The sequence below is a fragment of the Vigna angularis genome, chromosome 8 (genome assembly GCF_016808095.1).
Source record: "Vigna angularis cultivar LongXiaoDou No.4 chromosome 8, ASM1680809v1, whole genome shotgun sequence".
NCBI lineage: Eukaryota > Viridiplantae > Streptophyta > Magnoliopsida > Fabales > Fabaceae > Vigna > Vigna angularis.
In genome coordinates, this window is record NC_068977.1 from 7878347 (window position 1) to 7904209 (window position 25863).

Genomic DNA, 25863 nt, shown 5'->3' on the forward strand with positions numbered 1-25863 from the left:
AAAAAAAAATTTATAACATACGTGACAATGTATGTTATAACGTACATGATTGTCAGAATAATGACGCCGAAACATCTATCATAATGTCAATTTTACCTATTATAATATGCCTTTTCTGTACTAATGCAAGAAATAGTAATAGAATTGTTGATTGGTTTTGCATTTTAATATGTCAAATATACGCATGGAGTTAATGATGAATTTTATTAAAAGTTTTTAATTCAAAATTCTCATATTTTGTTAATGATTGAGGTTGAGAAGTCCAACAAAATATATTATTTTCTAAAAGAATAATTGATCTTGACCAATAATTTTGGAAAGTCAAAATAATATACTCAAACTAGAAATGTAATATTTATCTATGTTTTTAAAGATTTTATAGAGGGAATGAGACTACCTCTCATTAAGATCGGTCGTTGTTGTGTGAAACACTAGTCCATAGAACACGGGAAATCAATAAGTTATTTTCATTAAAAAAAAAGGCTTCCATGTGTAATATTTATCTATGTAAGATTTTATAAAGAATGTCTCATGAAAACAAAAAATAATTATAGAAAGGAGATAGGTATTATCTCGGGAGGGTGTGGTAGAATTCAATAAGAGTTACTTTGAAATCCTTACTCTCGTGATGATCTAATCAAGTTCATAATTAGGGAAATATGAGGAGCATGTGGGTTGTGGAGAATAAGCATGAGAGAATATGCAAGAAAAGACGAAAACATGAAACATAGGTAACTTTTTAGAAGGCAAAACAAACACAGCACATGATTCATTTAGCATATTTATGGCATACTTTTGGAGTGGATAGTAGTATTAGAAGAATAAGCTTATGTTGTTTTCTTTTGTGATTACTATTGAAGTTGTTGTCATTACCACAACCAAATAAATAGAGGTTGATTTGTACCATGTACCTAACCCTACTAACCAAAAGTGAGTGAATATTGCTGATCAAACATTTGGCTTCTATTTAATCCATACACTTACAATTGTTTTTGGAGGCCCCATAATAAGTGCTTCTTGAGTCATCAAAATATTGTTAATTCCTTTATTCTTTCTTCATCCTTGTTTACCAATTTGGCAAGTCGTCAATTTATAAATGGGGCTTTCTTTATGGAAGTTAATTTAAATGTGGGTGGCCATTTATATTAAAGAAATCTCCAGAAATAGTCACAAAAGTATAATACAACGTTTGGTTTAGTATTTAATGACACTAAGATCTTTATTTTAAACAAAACTACTGTTTTTAAAATAAATGTGTATGACGATAATCACTTTCCTTAATTTTTGTCATGGTTAAAACTTATTATAGTATTATGAGAGTTTTTAGTTTCTTTTATCGTTCTTCTAGGATTTTCCAATTAAAATTCTAATTTTATCTCAATAATTATATCGATAATATTGATATAAATTATTATAATTCCCTTTCTCTAATTAAAGTGTTTAAAAAGTAAAGTAACCAATTTTAGATGTTAATAAAAAATTATATATGTTAAGACCTTTTATCAATTAAGTTAATTTACATTATATGAGTGGGATAATATCCTTATTTTATAAGTTAGATTTAGAAAAATAAGTTAAATTTAAATTCCCATATCAAAATCTACTTGCAAAATTTATTGGATTTATTATTAAATCATCCATAGATATTTAGTTTAAGTATAATAATATATATATATATATATATATATATATATATATATATATATATATATATATATATATATATTCTATGGTGATGAACAAACAGTGGATTGATGAAAAACCATTTCCCCTTTCATTATGTGTGAATTAAAAAATTTCTCTTATCATTCCAACTTTTAGGTTTAACCATGGCTAAAACAAACATGTTTTTTGGTTTGATTTATTGGTTAATTAGTCCATGGAAGTCACCTTCAACAATTGTCTTTCCCAGCCTCGTTTTTCCACACCCTTTCTTACGTCATTTAATCAATTAGAGAATTATACGATCCATCATGGAACCTGTTTCGAATTAAATAATTAAGTTACTTTTTTAATTAAAAAAAAATCCTGTTCTTGCTTTCACCAAACAGTCCTCCAATAGAGTTATTTAATTATACTTCCCATGATATGAAATACCTCTGTCTCTCTTAGGTAAGCATATTTTTTTCTACAAAATGATTATATCCACACACCCAAGTTGCATCACCCCCCTTTGGGCCACTCATGTGCATCATACCATTCATCCATACCATGTCACAAACATCACATGTCATGCACATATACATGCTTACATGAGTTCAATGTTTAACAGAGAAAAGGAAAGAGAACGTGTATATATGATAACACGATTGCAATTAACATCATCTGCAGGGCGGAAATTTAATGTCTTCTGGTATGAATTGAGGTTTTACTTTGTCAGAAGTTTATATTAAAAGTCAGCATAGGTTACCAAAATAGAAGATTTAAGTAATTCTGTCTAAATTGTGCATTATAATATACACATCTTGTTGGTATATTCTTCTTAATAGTACTTATAAAATGGCTGCCATGTTTTACATAAACTAAATTTCACAGAAATTTGAACTTTCAAAGTAGACGATATGATAATAATGTTATATATATGAATCTGAAATGAAAACATTAGTATGGTACGTGAGAAAACATCCTTAGTGGTTGCATGATGATGTTGTTAAGATTGAACTAAAGACAATGCATGTTAATTCCATTCCATGAAATTAATGTAAGAAGTTACTCTACTGTGATGAAGTGGGGTCATTTCATCTTTTTCAGACCCTATATAATACCTACTCTTCCGACTCTTTCTTCCTCCTTCTCAAAACCAATTGCAGACTCTCTCCATCACTCTCTCAGAAACAAGGCTCTGCAACCCTTTTGCTAAACCAAAACCATGCAAAGCAGGGAAGTCTCAGCCCTGAATTATTTACTCCCTTCAAACCCTTCTCCCTACCCTCCCAACAACAATTTCACAACCATCCAAAACAACATTCCCACATTCCAGTTCCAAAGATTCTCCACCCAATTATATGGCCACAACCACAACACCCCCTATGATTTCAGTCCTCAATCATCGTGCATCAGCAGCAACTCCACTTCTGATGAGGCTGATGAGCAGCAACTCACTCTCATCAACGAGAGGAAGCACAGAAGGATGATATCAAACCGAGAATCCGCACGTAGGTCACGGATGAGGAAGCAGAAGCACCTCGATGAGCTTTGGTCACAGGTCATGTGGCTCAGGAATGAGAACCACCAACTCATAGACAAACTCAACCATGTCTCAGAAAACCATGACCAAGTTCTCCAAGAAAATGCTCAGCTCAAAGAAGAAGCCTCTGAACTTCGCCAAATGATCAGGGACATGCAGATACACAGCCCTTCTCCCTCCTACACCCCTTTCCAAGATCACCATGTCCCTTGCACCTCACCGTATCTCAGATCCGATTCTTCAAACCAATCCAACTCCTGTAACAACATCGATCTCCTTGGCTGAGTTTCAACACAAGAGGCTCCAAATTTTTATCATCTCTTTATCTAATCTTCTTTTGCTTTCTTTTTTTCCCCTCTTCTTTCTATGTCTATGTGCAAGTCAAAAATCATGTCTTTTCCTCCTTTTGCGCTGTGTGAGAAGAAAAGATAAATGCCAATAACATGTCTTGATGAGTAATTTCATTTCATCCTTTTCAGTCCATTAACTTGCCACTGTGTACCTATTATCTTTCTACAAAAAGGCGTGTCTGGCTTTTACCTTGTGCGCAAAGTTTTAAAGTTTCATGGTTTGTGAACGATGCAGTATAAGAGAGTGAAAAATCTTCAAGTTGAAGTCAAAATTGTATTTTCCTTTTAATGTTAGTCTTGTGTTTTTATGCCATAAACAGTTAGGTTGCAGAAAAAAAATCAGTCATAGACATTCATTTCTTTTATAAAATAAACATTGAACTTTGTCATGTTGTGGCACGAACGCTTAAAAGAGGTTGAAGAAGACTTATCTATGGATTAACTGATAGTTAAAACTTGTTGGACACTTAGTTAGGAGAGTCAGAAACATGATGATGATTAATGTCCTCCACAGAAAACAGTATAGAAAGAAGAAAATATGAATTTTAAGGCAACATGATCCTTATATGATTTGTGTAAAATAATGGAGGTAATTATGTCAGGTGGAATTGGGATGAGGATAGTATGACATGACACAGAAATAAAAGGGTGTCTGTAGTGGTCATTGGCTAATGATACAAAAGTTGCCATAAAAAGGAGAACATCTGGACAGGCCACCCACTCAAATTGTTATCACTAATTTATCTCTTTTTCAGACCTACCTTGACTGCATACTATTGGAAAATAACTTAAACTTTGCTTATTTTACTTTCCCAAGTTTTGATAGAGATCCAACACAACTTGTGCACTACCCATTGTCACTCCTCATGCACCTTTTCCCAACAATAATATGCCTCTTCACCAAAACATAATACTTTCAATCAATACTAGTATACTATGTGATGTGCTAAAAATAATGTTTAACTTTTCCTTCTATATTTTTTTTTCTTCTCATGTTAAGACATAATGACATCATTGAGTTTAAGTCCATTTAATCTTAGTCTAATTAATCTTCATTGATCTTATTTATATATGGTTCTTCAATGTTGCATAATATAGCAACACAATAATGAGATAAAAGTGACATCTGGAAAATTTAGGCAAAAATTGTTTGATTTTTTGGTTAGTAGTTCTTCCCATTATATACAAAGGCAAATGGGATGAGTTGGTTTATTCCTAGTTTGATTTGGTCAATAAGTTCGGACATATCAGAGGCCAAATAATTCAAGTCAGAAAACAAAGTAGTGGAAGCTTAATTAGCACATGAATAGAACAAAACTATAGTACGAATAATCACCGACAAAAGAAAATGTTGTAGTCATCGTTCCCGCGTTTACACATATCTTTCTTTTGTCTTGTTAATACACTTCAAAAGTCATTGAGGGTAATCTCTTAGCATGTTAGTAAAGCTCATTAGATAAATTACTCATTGTATTTCTAATTCTTTAATTTAATTTAATGTAATTTAATTAAAGTGTTAGATGGATTACTTATAGTTAAAGAATTAAGAGTGATTTTTTATTAAAGAATGGTAATTGTGTATATTCTGCTGAGATGTCTAGTGCAATCTCATCCTTTTTTTTTCTCGTACTTATTGGTTTCATTTTTATCTCATTCATGTATACTTTTCATTTGGTTGCATTCATTTTGAATTTTGGATTCATATTTTATTTGATAATTTGAAATGGTGTTAACTTTTTTTTTAATGAGGTAGGACATAAGAATTAATATTTTGGAATATTGAGATCTATCTAAAAGATTTACATATTTTAATTAGAGGTAAATATAGGTCAGATTTGTCATTGTTCTAATTTGATCCAAAATTTTGATTGAGTTACTTAATTTAAACCATGATATGAAATAAGTGAGATAAAACTTGATAAATCTGATTTTTTTTTCATTGTTATATATCAATTTAATATTTAATCATACAAAAAAGAGAAAGAAATATAAAATTTAAAGTAAGTTATATTTAATGAATAGATATTTCAAAATTAACAAATTTATTTTAAATACAATACCATATTATATAAAATTTTCTTCATTAAATAAACAAGTTTTATGATTAAAATAAAAAAATTTTGAAAAAAAATTATATTAAAAAAAAATATTATACATATTGTGAACCTGCCCTAACATAATAAGGTCTATTTTAAAAATCTCAATTATTCCAAATTAATTTCAAACAGAACATACAAATTAGGTTGGGCAATAAATAATTAGCACTATACACAAATCAAAATCAAATCCTAATCATATACTTAAAAGACAAAGAGTTGTTCTTTTGGTTTTTCTTTTTTTATAAAAAAGAAGGTGAATTTTATTCTTTTCCTACTTTTTTTTTGTCAGTTTAAAAAGCATTTAGGGTTGCTATCGGAATTATGCCTAACCAATACACTAATAATCTTTAATTAAGAAATTGGTGATATTATGGAGGCGCTTTTAAGTAACTTTTTTGTTGAATAAACCACATAAAGAAATGTAATTCATAAAGTAATAAGTTATTACTTTTGAAATATTATCACTCCTTTCTCACGAAAACATTTTTAATAGACTTAATTAAACTAATTTTATTAAATCTTAATTTCGTTTTTTATTGCTTGAAATGCATCATTAGAGAATGAGGAAAGTTGCTTTTTTTGAAGTTAGACTTTTAATCAAAAGTTATTGTATGAACTAAGCCATTTGGTTGGATTGTTTAGTCAAAACAAACATCAATGCTCATTTGAAAAATAATAAAATCCATATGTTGGCACGAATTCACTTCACAAGTCAACCAAAATAAAGTAATTAATTATAGGAGAGAAATAATTTGATATTAATTAAATTACTAATAAATAGTTTTATTTTGCATAAAATTACTAACTTAACTAAATAGTATAAAAAAAAATTACACCTCTAGAAGAAATCAATAAAAAAAGGAGAAACCAAATTACTTTTCATAAAAAAAATTACTCTATTAGTTAAGTATATCTTTTAAACTAGTCATCATAAATTAATAAATATATTATATATGATTATTTGTAATAAGAATGGTATGAAAAATATTAAGTTAATTAAAGTATTAATAATATCGAATTGGTATATAAATCGTCTCATTTTCTAAAATGAATGACGTATTTAATTATTTTTTTCCATGATCGTTGTTAATCAATACTCAATGTATTAAAGAGTACATTATAGTAGATGACTAGTTATTTAAAGGGATAAGAAAATATATTAATAGATTACATCGTATTTTTTGTGAAATTAAAAAAAAGACACTAATTTTATTTTTTAATTCTTGTGGCAAAAATCTTAAATAAAGGAAGTAAGTGTTGTCAATAATTAGCTTATTTTAGTCCAAAATAGTTAGTGAGTGTTAGAAACCTTATACATTAAATCATACAAATAAAAACAAAGCCTATTTCTAATTTAAGTCTTATTATAAGAATTCAAATTATATATATATATATATATATATATATATATATATATATATATATATATATATATATATATATATATATATATATATATCATGTCTAGATAAATTTAGTATGTTTTATATTGTTATTTAATCATTAATTGTTATAGATAATAAATTTGATAAATATAATCAATTTTCACATTAAAATATATTTTTATTGAAAAATCACATAAAACTTTGAAAAAACAATTATATATGTCAATAATTTCATGTAATAAAAAACTATATAATAAATTTGACTTTTTTAGTATCTACATTAAAAATCATATCAAAATTACTTTATGGGCCATTAAATTCTAAAACATTTTATAATGATTGAAATTAAGGTAAAAAGCATAAGATTATAGCAGTTGAAAACAATCCATGATTTGCACAGGAAGAGAAAAGAAGGTCAAAACAAGAGGAAAAATTTCCATGAGAATGAAGAGAGGAAAAAGGAAAAGTTGAGAGATGGAGGCCAGATTTCAGGCTGAGAACCATTACTAAGTCACCTTTACTCATTCACACACAATTTCACAACTACACACTCTGCATTCATTGCATTATCTCTATCTCTCACTTTAACATCATCACAACCTTCTTTGTCCCATTCCTTCATCTTCATATTAATTTTGTTCCCAAAACAACCATGCCAATTCCATTTTCCAATTTCCACCCTTATATTCAAAATTAACAACAACCAAAGCACACACATAATCAACTTTTCACACACGGATTTTTCTAATTCTTGGATCTGACTTCCTCGGTTCAAGATCCAATGGCGGTTGCTACCAGAGGAACCAGGGGTGGATCTACTTTTCGTGGTCTCTTCTCCTTCCGGATCTTCATCTCTGCCATGTTCTCTCTTCTCTTCATCGCCACCCTTTCGGTCCTATTCACCAACAACCCCTCCACATCCCAAGATGTATCTGTAAGTTGTTTATTTTTTCTTTCAGCACTTTTCCTTGCCCTTTAGTGTTTTCGTGCCAAATTTTCGATATTGATTGAAACCCGTTTTTAATTTGCGAAATTGGAGACGACGCATTGTGTTAGATTCAATTTAAAGCTTAACCCAGATGAAAGGGTTTTAAATTGTGGTTACAGTCGAGATTGTGATTGATCCTTGATATTTTGGGAAATTGTAATTAGACTGAAAAGCTTGGTGTTGTGGCCGAAATCATGGTCATGGACCGTTTCTTAAAACCTTGCCACATGATGATTTGGCAGAATTGAATGCCCCTTGTAATGGTTTAAGTGTTTTTTTTTTGTCATAGGATCTTCCCACCACTGGTAATGCATACGTGCATCGAACGTTTTTGGCTTTGAAATCTGACCCTCTTAGGACCCGAGTGGATTTGATACACCAGCAAGCTAAAGATCACATAGCTCTAGTGAATGCTTATGGTGCTTATGCAAGGAAGCTCAAGCTTGACATTTCTAAGCAATTGAAGACTTTTGATGAGTTGGCGCACAATTTTTCGGATATTGCAATGAAGCCGGTTTACCAGAAGTCATTGTTTGAGACAGATGGTCCGATTGATGAGGACGCGCTGAAGCAGTTTGAGAAGGAGGTTAAAGAAAGAGTGAAGATTGCGCGTATGATCATTGTTGAGGCGAAAGAGAATTATGATAATCAGTTGAAGATCCAGAAGTTGAAGGATACAATATTTGCTGTTCATGAGTCACTTGCGAAGGCAAAGAAGAATGGGGCAATGGCGAGCTTGATTTCAGCCAGATCGATTCCCAAGAGCTTGCATTGTTTGGCGATGAGACTGATGGGTGAGAAGATTTCAAATCCTGAGAAATATAGAGATGAAGGGCCGAAGCCAGAGTTTGAAGATCCCACTCTGTATCATTATGTGATATTCTCGGACAATGTAATAGCTGTGTCTGTGGTGGTGAGATCTGTTGTGAAGAATGCAATGGAACCATGGAAGCATGTTTTTCATGTTGTTGCAAACAGGATGAATGTGGGGGCAATGAAGGTTTGGTTTAAGATGAGGCCTATTGAAGGCGGTGCATTTTTGGAGGTAAAAGCAGTTGAAGAATTTGCATTCTTAAACTCATCATATGTCCCTATCTTGAGGCAACTTGAGTCAGCAAAAATGAATCAGCCTGAAAATGCAACAAATGATTCAAACATGAAAAATGCCAAGTCCCTGTCCATGATGGATCACCTTCGATTTTATTTGCCAGAAATGTACCCTAAATTGTATAAGATCTTGCTTTTGGATGAAGATGTTGTAGTTCAGAAAGACTTGACAGGTTTGTGGAACATTGACATGGAGGGAAAGGTGAATGGTGCTGTTGAGACATGTTTTGGTTCTTTCCATCGATATGCCCATTACATGAATTTCTCTCATCCTCTGATCAAGGAGAAATTCAATCCAAAAGCTTGTGCTTGGGCCTATGGCATGAATATATTCAATCTCGATGCTTGGAGGCGGGAAAAGTGTACAGATACTTACCAGTATTGGCAGAACTTGGTAAATTTCTTCTTATAGTTAGTTAACTTTTCTGTGCTAATGATTAGGTTCTGATTTACTGTGATCATGTTTGGATAAACTTCTTAACAAGTACATAGAGGACAAACTTCTCCAAAAGCTTATTTAACTTATACATAAGTTAACTTTAGGAGAAATTTTGTTCATTTTGTCTTAATTTCTTCTCATTAAGTGCTTATTGTGAATCTTATCCAAATAGGATCTATGTAACTCTAGTTTTGCCAGAAAAAGTTTCTTGAGTAATGCTGAATCTATTCTTCTGTACTGTTACTAAATGCGTTTTTCTGTTATCAGAATGAAGATCAAACTTTGTGGAAAGCAGGGATTTTGCCACCAGGTTTGATCACCTTCTACTCCACAACCAAGTCATTGGACAAATCCTGGCACGTGCTTGGCCTGGGTTACAATCCCAGCATTAGCATGGATGAGATCAACAAAGCTGCAGTCATTCATTACAATGGAAACATGAAACCCTGGCTTGATATTGCTTTGAATCAATACAAAAATCTGTGGACCAAATACGTGGACAATGATATGGAGTTTGTGCAGATGTGCAATTTTGGCCTATAGTTGAGATCAACTCCCAACTGTCATCATGATAAAAGCTTCAGATAACATGTCAAATGTTGTTTCACCATATTCTTTAGAATCTATGTCCATGTTAAATGTAGCCTGTCAGAGAAGTTGTGTTATCACCAAGTAAAATATACTAGGCAATAATTTTGATAGACTGTATTTGGAAATTTACACGAAGTAGCTTTTGCTTTTTCTTCTTCTGTATTTTGGAGCATATTTATCATGTATTGCTCATGATGGTAGTGTCACAATTTAAATTAACGAGAAGTCACTACTTTTCATCTTTTAAACACATCTACATGTTATTTTTTGTAGGTTTGTGACATGCCTCCTTGTATTTTTAATATTTATATGTATTATAGGTAAAAGCCATGTGGTAAAGAGACTTTTCAAGCATTTGGTTCACTTAGCGCATTTTAAACCAGCGATGTTTTCACGATCCAAACTGACATATCCGGTTGTGGCATGGGAATAGATAAATCTGAGAGTAGATCAACAAATCCCTTTGTCCAAGCTCTCGAGATTTTATCAGTCATTCTTGTGGTTGTTGATCGCTTCACAAAGGCGACACACTTTGATACACTGCCAACTTTTTTTTCAACGCCACTAAAGTAGCAGAACTTTTTCTCAACATGATTTGCAAGCTACATGTGGCCTTTGTTCTTCCTCCTTCCTCATTCTTTCTTCCTCTTCTTCCTTTATTTTTCCAATTTCATTTTGATTTTTCATCAACCCAACACTCACTGTGTCAATTAACACAAATGCATAATAGAACCAAATCACATTCTCCATTCTTCTTCATCTTTATTATCACTTTCTTCTAGTTACAACACACTCAATACCCACACACAACAAATCACTTCATAATGACGCAGAAAAAGAAAAAAATACAATGATTATGACGAACTAATAATAGAACTAAATCACGTTCTCCATTCTTCTTCATCATTATTATCACTTTCTTCTAGTTATAATACACTCAATACCCATACAACAAATCGTTTCATAATGACACAGAAAAAGAAAAATTTACAATGACTATGACGAACTAGGAGACGTGGTAGTGAGTCACAATGATGGTGAATGAGTGTGGTAGTGACTATCTTAGTATGACAATGGTGGAGAAGGCAAAGGACAAAATCTTCACGCGTGAAAGGAGAAGCACAACACTACTAACACTGGTGGGCGTTGCAACGGTCTATGGTGGCCATATACATTAGGGAAGAAGAAACCCCTTTGCTCTGAAAAAGAAGAAGATCAAAGAAGGAAGCATTGCATCAATAATTCAGGTTGAAGGTGGCAATAGTAGCCGACAATGTCATTGGCTACTCTATGTAGACAAATGACATCAACAACACTATGGTTGCGAATGGTTGTGATGGAGAGACGATGGTCCAATGGTTTAGGCATGAAAGAAGATAAAGATGAAAAAGCTTGGCCTCCTTTCTACACCCTAATTTCTACCACTTATGCACCTACTAAGTTACTTAGACGAGAAATTTGTTGCTTTTTCTATCGACGAATTTACTAACGAATAAATCGATCGATAATAAGAATTTTAAATTATCAGTGAATTTTATCTATAGATTTTAAAATTTCTTACCTACGAACTTTTTCAATGAAAAAATTTGTCGGTAATACATATCTCATTTATCAACGGAAATGAAATATGTATTATTGACAAATTTATTAACGAATTTTCTTTCTATAATAAATTTGTCAACAGTCAAAATTTCAAAATTCGTTAATAAAATCTAATTCAATTTTTTTGACAAATTCATTTACATCAGCAAAATTTCGTCGATAATTTCAAAACCTTTTGTAATGTAAAACACATCATAATTCATCTTTTGGATCAACATAGTTCATAACTCAAAATATTTTCTCCATTTCCTTGTCTTTGATTTCTTAATATAATAGTACAAAAATAAGTTTTTAAGTCTAAAAGTTTAAGTCTGGTATTGAAAAAGTAAACTTAAAAAATATGTGATGATAATTTTATAAATAAAAGTCACTTGTTTAAGCCTGTTAATCTTAAAAGAGACTTAAATAATCACTTTTTAAGTCTAATGTTGAGTAGCATACTTAAATAGTTAAATTTTAAATCTGTTTAAAGACTAATAGACTTAAATAATTATATTTTAACCTCTGTTAATTTGCCAGCAGACTTCAAATTCCCCATTTGCAACCTTTCAAGACTATGAGCTACCTCCAACACATAATACTTTCTCACTTACGCAGAACAGATTTGCTAGCCCATCTCCTCATCTAGGGCCATGTCCACTTCCGATTGCGACGTCGACAAGGGGACCAACGACGGTGGCAAGGGCACCAACGACGGCAAGTGCAGCAGCAAAAAACTTTCTCCAGATTTCTTTATTCCATTAGGATTTGGAGGTGGGAAAAGGGAGGAAAGAAATTTGGAAGTGCAGTCCTTACATCGTCAATATTATAGCTAGATAATTTTACTACATAAAATTCTGCATTCACTGTCCATACCATAACTGTTGTCACACTGATATCCTTAAAGCTTGGTTTCAAATTGTAAATTTAGATTCTACATTTGAATTACTTAATTATCTTGCATCTTTTATTTCCAAACATCATTTTAAGCTTATTCCAATTTTTCATGTGCATTTTCCGCACTAACATTATAAAAGGGTAAAACTTAACTTTTTCTTTTAAATGTATTGTTTTCATCTTCACATGTAACTTTTCTTTTATAACTTTTAAATTGAATACATACTTTTATTCTTCATAAATATACTTATTTTAAGAAAGTTCAAAACTAAATCTAAACTATCAAAATCTAATTAAATATTAAGAGGTGTAATTATTAAAAGAAAAGTATATGATAATGAAGTTACAATTAAAATAAACACATAACAGTTAATTGTTTTTATCTTTATAAAAAAATATTATACAAAAGACGTAAACTAAAATAAAAATACAAAACTAATACTTTAATATCAAAGAACAAAAAAGACTTACTTTTATTTCTTTACTATGAAACAAGAATGGAGTGGAAGATCAACAAAAACAGTTAATAAATTAAGAAACAGAAACAAAAAAAACTAGCATTACATTTTCTCTTTATATATATATATATATATATTAATAATAAAAATTAGTGAAAATTTATTTATATTTAGATTTATACTTGGATTTCTAACCAACCACAACCACGAGTAATCATTTCCAACCGCCGTTCATCTTAACCATTTATGCTTGCTAATAAATGTATATATATATATATATATATATATATATATATATATATATATATATATATTTATATATTTATATTTATATTTATTATACAATAAAATTATTAAAATATATATAACAAGTATTATATTTTAGAATTTTAGGTGTTACACTATCACTAAAAGGGGCAACACAATTGGGAACAATTCATAAGAATTAATAGGTTACAAATATAAAAAAGTGAAAACTAGATGGGAAAATGTTGAGAGATAGACTAAAATATTAGTGGAAATCGTGTTTTTACCTCAAAGCTAGCTAGAACAGTTTTGAGTTACAAATAACTTATACAGGTTGGAACATGTATAAAAATAATACACGCTTGCTAATAAAAGTAATGTTAGTATAAACAATTGGAAGGATAAAATTCATAATATTTTGAAAAATAAAGGAGAAAATGTTTTGCAAAATTCTAAAAATAAATTATAAATTGAAGGGAAAATAAAATTTGGGTTTAAACCCTTTAGTTGTCTCCATTTTTGTGGGTTTTTCCCATTTTGATCATATTTTTTATGGAATCCCAAATTAAGTCCTTAAAAGTGTTAATTTGAATCAATTGAACTCTTGCCGTTAAATTTACTTAACGGGGTTATGTTTTTGCACATGTGGGAGGTTGATGTGTCAATTTTTTAAAGCGTGGCATGCTGAGAGTTGAAACGTGGCATGATTTGGGCCTTTATTCGTGGATTTTGGTAAAATGTAATAATATAATATTAGGGAATTCTAAAATGGGATTTAGGGTTCAATGAAATAGAATTTGGGATTCAATTTGGAATTAAATCTGAGAGGAGAGTGCAATGTGAAGTCTTTCAATGCGAAGTCCTTAGTGGAGAGGATAAAGACTTCATTAGGGATTTCGAGCTTCGTGATTGGAGTTTTGACGTGAATCGTGAAGTCGTTCTACGTTTGCGTGAAGTGGTTCGAGTGAAATTTGGTGGAAGGTTAGTATCTCTACTATAAATAGATATGAATTTAATATTCGATGCTTTTTGTTGTTATCTGGGGATGCTTTTTTGAATGTGGGGTTGGCGTTGTCTGAAAATGTGGTGTTTGCATATTGCACTTGTGGTCCCCTATGTCCCCCATAGTTACAATCTGTTTGTTATGTCATTATCACTTTAATAAGCGGTGTTTTTTGTCGTTTTAGGGTTATTTCTAGGTGTAGAATATTCTTGATTGTGTTGTGTGTGATGGGCGATATAAAGGTTGTTATTCACCATAGGGGAAAGTACGTCAATGACGGCTGCCTGAAGTATGAAGGGGAAAGTGATACAATGTATTTTGATCCTGACTTATGGAGTTATTTTATTGTAGTAAGTGTAGTCAAAAGTCTTGGGTACGATGGATTTAAGGACTTGTGGTTTTCTGTTGGATGTGGTCTTGTATTAGATGGTAGGCTAGAAGCCTTGTGTGATGACGTAGGTGTCATGCATATGGTCACTTTAGCTCAGTTAAATGGACGAGTTCATTTATATGTTGTGCACACTATGTTTCAACCTGATGTGATTCACATGATTGAATACAATGTTGATGAAGGAGGTGACGAAGTTGCACCTGAGGTGAATGAGGGTGGTGAGGAGGTACGTGCTGATGGTGAGAGGATAGAAGTTGTTGTTGGTTAGGGTGAGATGATAGAAGCAGATAAAGTTGAGGGTGAGAGGATAGAGGTTATGGAAGTTGATGGTGAGGCTGAGAGGACAGAAGCAGATGAAGATGAAGTTGAGGGTGAGAGGATAGAGGTTAAGGAATGTCATGTTGAGGCTAAGAGGACAGAAGTAGATGAAGATGAAGTTCAGGGTGAGAGGATAAAGGTTGAGGAATGTCATGTTGAGGCTGAAAGGACAAAAGTAGATGAAGATGAAGTTCAGGGTGAGAGGATAGAGGTTGAGGAATGTCATGCTGAGGTTGAGAGGACAGACGCAAATGAAGTTGGGGGTGAGAGGATAGAGGTTGAGGAATGTCATGCTGAAGCTGAGAGGATAGAAGCACAGGATGGTGAGGCTTACACAATAGAAGTAGAAGACTTGAGGATATAGAAGTAGAAGTTCGTGATTAAAGTACATCACGTGATGGTGATGATGGTGAGATGAATAGTGAGGATGTGTTAGTAAACATAAATTTGCAATGTGAATTCAGTGAAAGTTCTGGTAATATGAAGGTTGAGGTTGAACCTTTTTTACTTGGGTCTGAATCATATATGGAAGAAGATGAGATTAGTGATTCCAGTTTGTTCAATGATGAATGACAATCTAAGGACTTAACTTCTCCTGTCATAAGTGATGAAGAAAGTGAAGATGAAAAGGGGTATGGGAATTTTTCTACATTTAGTATGCCAAAAAAAATGATTGATTTCAACTAGGAAGTGGGAACATATTTTGTGCATAAACAAGACATCTTGGATGCCATCAAAAGCTATGCAGTAGAGAATGAAAAAAATTTGAAACTTATTAAAAATGATAAAAAAAGAATAAGGGTTAAATGTTTTGGATCAAAAGGAGAATGTCCGTGGGTGGCATATTTTGGTTTCATGGATGCATTAAAATCATGGCAACTGAGGATTGTGGTTGACAAACATACATGTAGTAGGGAACACAAGTTGCAGCTATTCAATGCAAAATGACTATTCAATATTCATGCTCCTGCAGAAAATGGAGCATCAGTGGAATACCTTGTGTTCATGCATTGACAACAATGAGGTTTCTCAACATAGATGCAAAGGACTACATACCTGTATGCTTTCAAAAGTCAACGTGTGAAGAAATTTATTTCTCCATTATCTATCCCATTAATGGAAACAACCTATGGGAGGTAACACAATATCCAGATGTCATGCCTCCATAAAAAAGAAAGATGTTTGGTCGTCCTAAGAAGAAAAGGAGGTTAGAGCAATGGGAGTTGAAGAAAAGTAGCACTAGAATGTCAAAAGGGGGTTTACTGAAGAGATGTAGCATGAGTAGGGAAGTGGGTCACAACAAAAAAAAACTACCCGAAGAGAAACCAAGTGCAAGAAGAGGAACAACAACCCAGTTCATTGCTTGAGGGTCAACCACATGAAGAAGAACCACTTCAGACTTGAAGAATGTTATATGTTTTATTAGTAGCAAATGTAATAAACAATGCTTTATGTTTCAGTATGTAATTGCCCAATGTTATATGAAGAAGAACCGCTTCAGACATGTTTTATAAACAATGCTTTATGTTTTAGTATGTAATTGCCCAAAGTATCCTATTTATTGGTATTTGTAAGAACAATGGATGACTACTTTTTGGTATTAATATACAACTTCTTCAATTTCACATTTGCAGTTTCTTTATTGCAAGTAGTTTCTTTATTGTAATAGACCAAAGTATCCTCTTTCAGTTGTTTATCCAGGTCCCAAGATAGCAATATTATTTTACTCGTGTATTGTGTATGTTTGTAGTTATGTGTTCTCAACTATTGATGGAGCCTTTATTGAGCACTGTTTTACAGGTTCTATGCACATTTTATGTTATATAAAGGGCAACTGCTGACATAAAATTGAAACCAAATTTTCAATTGAACTCATTTTTTCCAAATTTTCATTTCATTAAACATCTGAAAGTGATACATCTTCATAGTAGAAAACATAAATACATTGCAACCTCTACATTAAACAGAACTACATTAACATTATCAAGCCTACAACTAATACCAAAGCAGACCTACATTACACCTACACATAAATTATCAAGCCCTTCCCATCAACATTGCAAATATAATGATGTTCATTACCCATAGAACACTAACAACCCCAACCAAAAATTTCATCCACCTTTGAAGACCCATCACAACTTTCTGCATACCAACTATCTTCTTATCACTTTCATTTTCAAAACTCTTCAGCAACCTCTCATCATTTGCTTCCAACACCTCACAACTAACACTTTCTTCAATTCCCCAATCACTACACCATTTGAAGTAGTTGCATCCACCATTTTTACTTCTAACCTTATACCTAGGGCAACCCCAGAATTGTTTGCCTCGATTCTTACTAGTTTTCACAGTCCTCAACACAGACTTCTCTCCACAATGGCAGATCAGCGAAGCCTCATTCCTGTTCCACCCTCCATCTCCACGAGAGCTCACAGACCGCAAATGCTTTCTTCGACACTCATTTCAAGTGGAAGATGAACATGAATGACCCATCAACATTGTTGCGTCTTCTGCTTTCGCACTTCCCTGTTTCGAAACTTCACGTGCTTGCCAATGTTCAACAACAACGAACCCTAATTAACCAAATAGGGTTTGAAAACTTCACGTGCTTGTGCAAGGTTCAGAACCATATTCCTCTCACATCCACATTCGTCTCAGATTTTTAATCACAAATGAAATCCCATATTTAAGTTCATTCAACCCTAAATCCCATTTCACAAATCCATTTTATTAAAATTTAACAAGTTGCCAAATTCCACATTTCAACTCTCAATCTGTCACGTTTTAAAAAATTGAACATCAACCTCCTATATGTGCAAAAACTTAACTCCGTTAAATAAATTTAATGACAGAGATTCAATTGATTCAAATTAACACTTTTAAGGACTCAATTGGGGATTAAAAAAAATGAAATAAAATAAAAAAAACCCACAAAAATAGAGACAAGGTTAAACCTAAAATTTAACATGGATGATTTCTAGTGTGTGTAAAAATATTAAATTACAATGCATGAAAATTAAACTCCAGAACATTTGAATACCTTGAACGTAAACTTCGCTCTGTTTCGTGATTCGATTTCAATAAAAAATAGTTAAACAAGAAAAAAAAAGGGGGGTCAAAGGAAAAAGTACTTTTCAGCTTATAGCGTTACGTTTCAACAAAAAAAAGTACACTAAAGCCAACGTTCCTCGACTTGTTTTCATAAAAAGGAAAAAAAGCTAAAAGCACTTAAGCCAGGGATGAGACTATGGATTTAAGGTTTTGGAAACATTTTAGGAGTGTTATTATATATTAGTGCACTTCTTTAATATATTTTTTTCTGTTTGATTGATATTTAAAAAAAAAGTTAAATATGTGTTTTTTTTTTCTCAAACTATATATTATAAATTTTTTTGTTTTATTTCTAAATAAAATTATAAATTATTTTCTATTTTAAATTTTGTCTAAGTCATATAAAAAATTTTTCTTTACAAAGTGCAAGTAAAGATTATATTATAATCTAGAATTGTTTATTGGAAAGGAAATTTTACATGACTTTTATTGCAATGAGAGATGAAATAATTTATAATTTAGTTTAAAGACTAAACACACTTTGTTATAATAGTTTGGAGACAAAAAAAATATCTAATCCTTTAAAAATAACAGAATAAAAAATTATATTAATTAACAAAATATTATAAGTTTTAAAATCATTTTAATAAATTTAATTAATTTAAAAAAATCTGAAATTTGAAAACCTTTAGTATGGATTAATTTCATCATGATTAATTAACCCTAAAAAGCTAAAATCATAAAAATAATAACTAAATAAATAAAATATATTTTGTCACTTAAAATCTCACAAAACTTGATTTTGAATTTGCATCTTGCCCTTTTATATGGTGACCCCTCAACCTTGTGCAGTTCCATATTTCTTTCCAAGTATTCTCACTTTTCAGCTCATGATTTTTGGTTTTAAAGTTCAACAACTTTTTGGCCTCAACATTCTAGTAACACATTCTTATTATGTAGTACAAAGTGCAATGCAAAATCACATATATGAGTTGTATTTTCTTGTCTTGATAACAAAGTAGAATGTTGCTTGGGACAGCCTCATAAAACAAGCATTATTAGATGATTTTGGATCATTGTTTTTTCTCCCTCTTATTCCCAACACAGCTGTAGATAGATATGATGATTTTGTAACATTTGAGTATATATGAGGAGAGGTTTCAGCTTCACTTTTTCCTGAGAAGTTTGTGGAAGTTCAATCAGAAGACATATTTGGAATGGTGAATAACCATATTGCCCTTGCAATATGCAGGAATTGACAAAGACTCCCCCATGTGTATCTGATTTTGAAGTGGACAGTGACAGATATAATATTTTAGGTTCATGAAATATTTTCTGCAAACTAATTGGCTTGTCTCAAAGGTAATTAGGTAATGGAAAGGGAATCTCTCTGGGGGAAATGTACTTTGAAAGCCAGGGAGAAAAGGATGGATCATGGAATGTAACCATATTTTATCTACATACTTCAAAAAATCTTGTGACATGGATCTTTCTAATTATTATGCTTTTTAGCTTAAGCTTTAGGTTTCAATTTCCATTTGCCAAAAACAATCCCATTTTTATCAAACCTGTACCAGATTTACTTTCTTACACGAGAGGTTCTAGCATGTTGTACATGTACAACGACTACAAGTTTTGTACTGTTCTATTATGCATATATTAATATTAACACAAATTTAGATTACTATAAAGATTTTTATATTATTGAAATTATTTAAGTTATAAGAGATAAACTTAAAATCTAACTCAATTTTACTAAATTAATTTGTAAGATGAGTACAATTGTCCCTTAATTGAAAGTCTTTTTCGTGAAGGGTTTTAGGTAAGCTTATTCGGTTAAGATGAACGATTGTACGAATGAATACTCGTGGTTGAGAATACTTTTGCTGGAGGGGGAGTGTACCAATGTGAAAGGGACTAACCTTTGAGGGGAGATTGTTGTAAATCTAAGTGAGTCCAAATCCTACATTGGATAGAAATGAGATAGTAGAACATTATATAAAAATGAAAGACTCAATGATCCATTATCTTAAGGTTTTGGGTAAAAAAAAATTGTCAATTTCTTATGTGATTAGGTTTAGATCTAATTGGCGTGTTGTATTTCTGAGTAATTTTTTTTTTATAATAAACACTTTATATAATTCTGATACCAATTTAAAATATGAATTTTAAGCATAATTTAATCTTAGAAGTTACTTTTTTAAATTAAATTAGATTTAAAATTTATTTATTAAGATTTAGTAAAAAAATTTAAACAAGATGAAGTGAGGTAGTTACTATGGATAAGAAATACACGTATATACAGTACTTGAAGGGCAAGTAGAAGTCGTTGTCAAAGATGGAACAACATGAAGTAAAACAACCTAATATTTATCCATACAGTTAAGTAATCTTAACAGTTTGCAAAAGAACTCTTAACCATGTCGTGTTCATCAGTTAATTAATCCTCGTTCTTAGTATCTTTAAAGAAGCAACCGACTTTTTACAAATACCACTCATTAATAACAGTCTTCAAAGTACTGCAAATTCATTGCAACTATCATCATTGAGCAGTAACTTGTGCAGGTTAAAAGTTAACATTAAAGAAGATTACAAAGTAATAAAAGCTCTTGTACTTAACAGCTCAAAGTCATAAAAACCATGTATAAGCATGTCACGTTTTATAAATTTAAAGTTTCATGATGGTTAATTAACCTGTGAAATAAAATTAACAAATTCCATTGCTTAATTGAGCTTAGTTTGTACTTGTACGAAGATAATTGGCTGTAAGGAAATGATAAATTTATGGTATGAAAAGGGCATTGCTTTGTTAGGAGGTGTACATTGTTTGCTTCAGAAGTATGCCAATGAGTGGTTAGCCCCCCTAATGAAACTCATGCAAAGAATGTAAGTTACACACAACTACAAAACCATTTGAAAATTATCAAACAGTTTTGTCAAGCATGCCACTCTTTTGCCATTATATTAAAAAAATCAGCATATACATATATAGGTAACACAGTCTCTCTCTTCTCTCTGGTATATATCAACACACGTGAATTTGAAGTTTAAAAGCTTTAGTGATAGAAGAGAGAGAGAGAGAGAGTATTATGTGAAGTGGAAGCAAAATAGTTTCTGTTCCATACACTAAAAGACTATGATTACCTTGTGAGTGAAGTAAAATGAAAAAAGACAAGAATTGAGTCAAAGACAAGAAGAGCAACCATGTTTTCTCTTGATCACTCTCTTTTTTTCTCTTGGCTAAGGAGGTCCCCCTCCAATCCGTTTTCCACTCTACCTATCAACCAACAAACAAACACAATCCCATTTCTCATATTCATATTTTAAGCAAACCCCACAACCATCATCATCATTATTTACCATTCCCACCCCATCAAGCCTTCTCTCTGTCCCTCAAAACCATCATTCACCTATATAGCTTTCTCCTACATCTCCATCACAACCCACTTCATAAGGGCCTCTCAACCCTTTCCCACATCCCTCACACCCCTTTATCACCCCTTTCTGCCAAATGAGGAAACCTGATATGATGGCAAAAGACAAACTCAACACCACCACCACCATTAACACCACCACCACCAACAACAACAACATTAAGAGCAAGTTAAGAAAAGGGTTGTGGTCACCTGAGGAAGATGAGAAACTGATAAGGTACATGATCACTAAGGGACAAGGATGTTGGAGTGACATTGCAAGGAATGCTGGCCTTCAAAGGTGCGGCAAAAGTTGTCGTCTTCGTTGGATCAACTACCTCAGACCTGATCTCAAACGTGGTGCATTCTCACCCCAAGAGGAAGAACTCATCATCCATTTGCACTCCCTTCTTGGAAACAGGTACCATCTTCATTGCCTTCGTTGCATTAATGCCAACTTTCTTAATTACCTCAAAGTTCTTACCTTTCTTAAAAAATTAAATGATTTTTTTTGTAAATTATAAAATTAAATTATACATAAAATAATTTTAATTTATGAAAAAACTTATTTCATTTTGTGTTTAATTTTTTTACTTATATTGTTCTTATTAAAACAAATTCCAAACAAGCCTTGGTAATTTCATATCATTAACATCCAGCTCAATCTATAAAGACCTAATTAATTATCGATAAGAACATTTATTCTTAGAAGAGTCCTTATAACACAATTTTGGTGGCTTTTATAATTAAATGCCACGTAAATTTAAGAAATTTACTGAGTTTTCTCCAATTGTACAACTTTTAAACCTAAAATAACAACTTTTTATGTGAGAAAAATTACTTACATAACCTACAATTCTTCGGGATTCTTAAGAATGGTAAAACAGTTATAAGATTTCATTTAAGTTGTTATATATCATTGGAGAAAACATTTTTAGTTTTTGAATTTCATGTGACATTATAAATATAGTCCATTAAAAATCGAAGCAATTCTATCATGGTTGTACCACTGGAGGTGTTTTAAAAAGATTAAACTTTTATTAAAATGAATAAACAAAAATGGCTTTGATAAAGAAGTCAAACAAATATTGAAGCAATTGTCATTCAAGATAAATTTAACTTGTAAAGGGTATCTAATTAATATATATATATATATATATATATATATATATATATATATATATATATATATATATATATATATATATATGTATGTATGTATTATTGTTGATAAAAGAAAAGCTTGTAAAGGGTATTGGGAAAATTTCCAATCAAGATCCTTTTTTATCAAGAAATTGACTGAATATAGGTTTTTATATATAAAATGTGAACATGTTTAACTACATATTTAGATGACGTAGCCTAAAAGCATTTCAGGGGTTTTGCCTTAACTATCATGGTTTAGCTTTCTGGTTAAGGATGACCTGACCCATAATATACATTTGACTATTCACTATAGATCTTTGAAAATCTTTTCTTAACCATCAATATTATTAAATATTAAACCCGTGTCTTCCATCATGTTCATCAGTATAACATCTCAACAATACTTTTTCAACACAACTTTTATGTGCTATAATTATTGACGCTCACGAGATGACGTATACATCACTCTTTATTTCATTAATCTTATGATTACTTCAATACTTTGTGACTAATTAACCCGTTATTATATATATTTAGTTTATATTGGTACAAGACACTATGTATCCATGTAACAGAAGCTACACATAGTATTCAGAAATTTGTACAAGTGTTCCTGTTTTAACCATTTTGAAGTTGTGAATCTCAGATGGTCTCAGATTGCTGCACGTCTTCCTGGTCGCACAGACAATGAGATAAAGAATTTCTGGAACTCAACACTGAAGAAAAGGTTGAAAATGAGCAGCAGCAACATCAACAACACTTCATCACCAAACAACAGTGACTCATCAGACCCTAGAGATGTCATGGGGGGGATAATGCCAATGAATGATCAGCATGACCTCATGACCATGTGCATGGACTCCTCCTCATCAACATCATCATCATCCATGCAATCCATGCAAGCCAACATGGCACTAACAGACCAATTTGACCCCTTTCCTTTGTTGTCCAACCGCTATGACATGACCACCGGTGCAGCCGGTTTCCTTGACAACATGGCTGCATGCTTAAACCAAGTTGGTATGGTAGATCATGATGATGGGGTTGTTCATGGAGGTTATGGGGCATTGGAACCTAATAAAATGGGGTTAGAAAGCGACTTTTCCCTTCCTCCACTAGAAAGTAGAAGCATTGAGGAGAATTCTAGTAACCCAATTGATGTGAAAAGCCATAACAACAACCACTTGAAGAACAGTTGCTTCAGTAACACTGATCATCACCATCACCATCATCATCATCATCATAATTTTCAAACCTCCAACAACGTAGTTGTAGAGGATTTGTTTGGTTTTGGAAATCATGGGCAAGGGGAAAACTTTAGAATGGGAGAATGGGACTTTGAGGGTTTGATGCAAGACATGTCCTATTTCCCTTCCCTTGATTTCCAAGTTTAAGAAAGTCATATTAGATCCACCTCACAACACATAAAGAAAATCGGCTTAAGTAGCTCTCTTTGCGTTAACATTAAATCTTGTTAACGCCATTCCAAACACACATTAAATCTTAATCCTTTTTTTTTCAGAGTTTCCTTATTTCTTCCTTCCAATTGTGTAAACAACTCTATTATAAGGATACTGGTTAAAGAAAACCACAAAAATAAAACTCTTTTTCCTTTTAAAATTATGATCACTAGAAACTACTAATAAAGTGGATCAATAGCATTTTTTTAAAGAAAAAAAAAAAACTTTAACGAGAGTACCTTAAAAATACTTGTTTTTTACTCTCTTTCCAAGACACAAGCCCTTTTACTTGTTTTTTCTTCGTATTACTCTCATTGTTTCTTCTTTCTTTTCTTGGTTTTAATAAAAATAAATGTCATAACTCAATTGTCAATTGTTCTAGCTAGATCTATTTAGTTGTGCAACAAAAGAAAAATTGCATTGTAAACGTGCATAGGGTGGGCCTGGGATATATATATTTCTTGCTTTGTTTGTGCCCTAGCTGTTTCCCTGTTATGTGTTTCCTGTCATTTTCAAGGAATAGCTTGGTTGGTGCAATAATGTAAAAGAGAAATGTGAATAGTCATACTTTACAATGTCAAGAGAAAAATAAAGCCAAGTTGAAATTTTATGTAGTTTTGTGTATAACACAAGGAATAATGTTGAGTTGAAAGTGGTTATTTAGTGCTAGATAATATAGATCTTTAATACAATATGTAAAGACATCAATAAGTATCAACTTTGAAATTCATTCACCTCTCTCTCTCTCTCTCTCTCTCTCTCTCTATATATATATATATATATATATATATATATATATATATATCTTTTTGTGTGTGATTTTTTATTCTTGCACAATCTAGATAAAGGGTGTGAGTAAGTCAAATAGCCTAGTGATAATAGTTTTTACAATACTACATTATTTTAATTAACTTCTGTATAATTTTTTTATTATACTTTTTATATAAAATGGTTTTATTATTGTTTCGTTTTGAAATTTGTAAAATATTTAAAATATTAGTTATTTTTAGAAAGTTTTGTTTTTATGTTAAATTTCTTTAGGAAAGTCACGGCTCCTCTCTCACTACAATGAGATATTTTTTAACACCAGTTGTAAAAGATTTTTTTTTCATTACGTTAACATTTAATTCTATATTAAAAAAATTGTTCTTAACATTTTGTTGTAAATATTGCAAGAATGGTAAATCAGTTTATTAGAAAGTGTACGGATTTATAGATTTAAAAAATAGAATATGAAATATTTATTATTTTTAGAGAAATTTTAATTTTATTATTAGAAACATCCACAAGATATTTATTCAAAATTGTTATTTGGATTTTCCAATGGATTAAATATATTTTTTATTTTTAAATTATTATAAAATTTATGAGAATTAGTATAGAATTGTATTGACGTGACAAATTAAAAAATTTATTTTTAAATTTACTCTCATTTATCTTCAAATTCACTTAAATAAACGACAAAAAAATTTATCTTTAAATACTCTCAAATTCATTCAAAAGAACAAAGCCTAATAGATGAGTAATTGACTCAATGATCAACCCATTCTGAGCTGGTCGAGTGGTCCGCTTGACAATACTAATTTTGATATTGAATTAGGTAAGTTTGGGTTATAGTATATTTGTGTAGATGGATGTGTCCGTGTGTTAGGGTCAGGTGTGGGTTTGTGGATGGATAAGTATTTGTGTAGCATCAGTCTTTTTATTATATTATACTTTTTTTTATTGTAAAAATAAATTACAAGTGTTT

At 31.5% G+C, this 25863-nt stretch overlaps 3 protein-coding genes across 3 annotated transcripts; all 3 read left to right on the plus strand.

Annotated features, from left to right (window-relative positions):
• Positions 1 to 2775: 2775 nt before the first annotated feature.
• On the plus strand, positions 2776 to 3753 carry LOC108345290 (basic leucine zipper 43). Its single transcript, XM_017583881.2, has one exon. The coding sequence runs from the start codon at positions 2870 to 2872 to the stop codon at positions 3470 to 3472; it is 603 nt and encodes a 200-aa protein (XP_017439370.1). The 5' UTR covers positions 2776 to 2869; the 3' UTR covers positions 3473 to 3753.
• A 3661-nt stretch (positions 3754 to 7414) lies between these two features.
• LOC108346028 (probable galacturonosyltransferase 9) lies at positions 7415 to 10394 on the plus strand. Its single transcript, XM_017584953.2, has 3 exons — positions 7415 to 7955; positions 8299 to 9510; positions 9823 to 10394. The coding sequence occupies exons 1-3, from the start codon at positions 7803 to 7805 to the stop codon at positions 10096 to 10098; spliced, it is 1641 nt and encodes a 546-aa protein (XP_017440442.1). The 5' UTR covers positions 7415 to 7802; the 3' UTR covers positions 10099 to 10394.
• Positions 10395 to 21471: 11077 nt separating this feature from the next.
• Positions 21472 to 24805, plus strand: LOC108345218 (transcription factor MYB83). The gene is made up of 2 exons (XM_017583799.2): positions 21472 to 21928; positions 23300 to 24805. Exons 1-2 carry the CDS (start codon positions 21606 to 21608, stop codon positions 24045 to 24047), a joined length of 1071 nt encoding a protein of 356 aa, XP_017439288.1. The 5' UTR covers positions 21472 to 21605; the 3' UTR covers positions 24048 to 24805.
• The last annotated feature ends 1058 nt before the right edge of the window (positions 24806 to 25863 follow it).

Excerpts from the sequence above, each read along its gene's own strand:
- LOC108345218 (XM_017583799.2), top strand. The coding sequence starts at position 21,606 with ATGAGGAAACCTGATATGATGGCAAAAGACAAACTCAACACCACCACC. Across the intron at positions 21,929-23,299 it reads CACTCCCTTCTTGGAAACAG|ATGGTCTCAGATTGCTGCAC; the intron begins GTACCATCTTCA and ends TGTGAATCTCAG.
- LOC108345290 (XM_017583881.2), top strand. The coding sequence starts at position 2,870 with ATGCAAAGCAGGGAAGTCTCAGCCCTGAATTATTTACTCCCTTCAAAC.
- LOC108346028 (XM_017584953.2), top strand. The coding sequence starts at position 7,803 with ATGGCGGTTGCTACCAGAGGAACCAGGGGTGGATCTACTTTTCGTGGT. Across the intron at positions 7,956-8,298 it reads CCACATCCCAAGATGTATCT|GATCTTCCCACCACTGGTAA; the intron begins GTAAGTTGTTTA and ends TTTTTGTCATAG. Across the intron at positions 9,511-9,822 it reads ACCAGTATTGGCAGAACTTG|AATGAAGATCAAACTTTGTG; the intron begins GTAAATTTCTTC and ends TTCTGTTATCAG.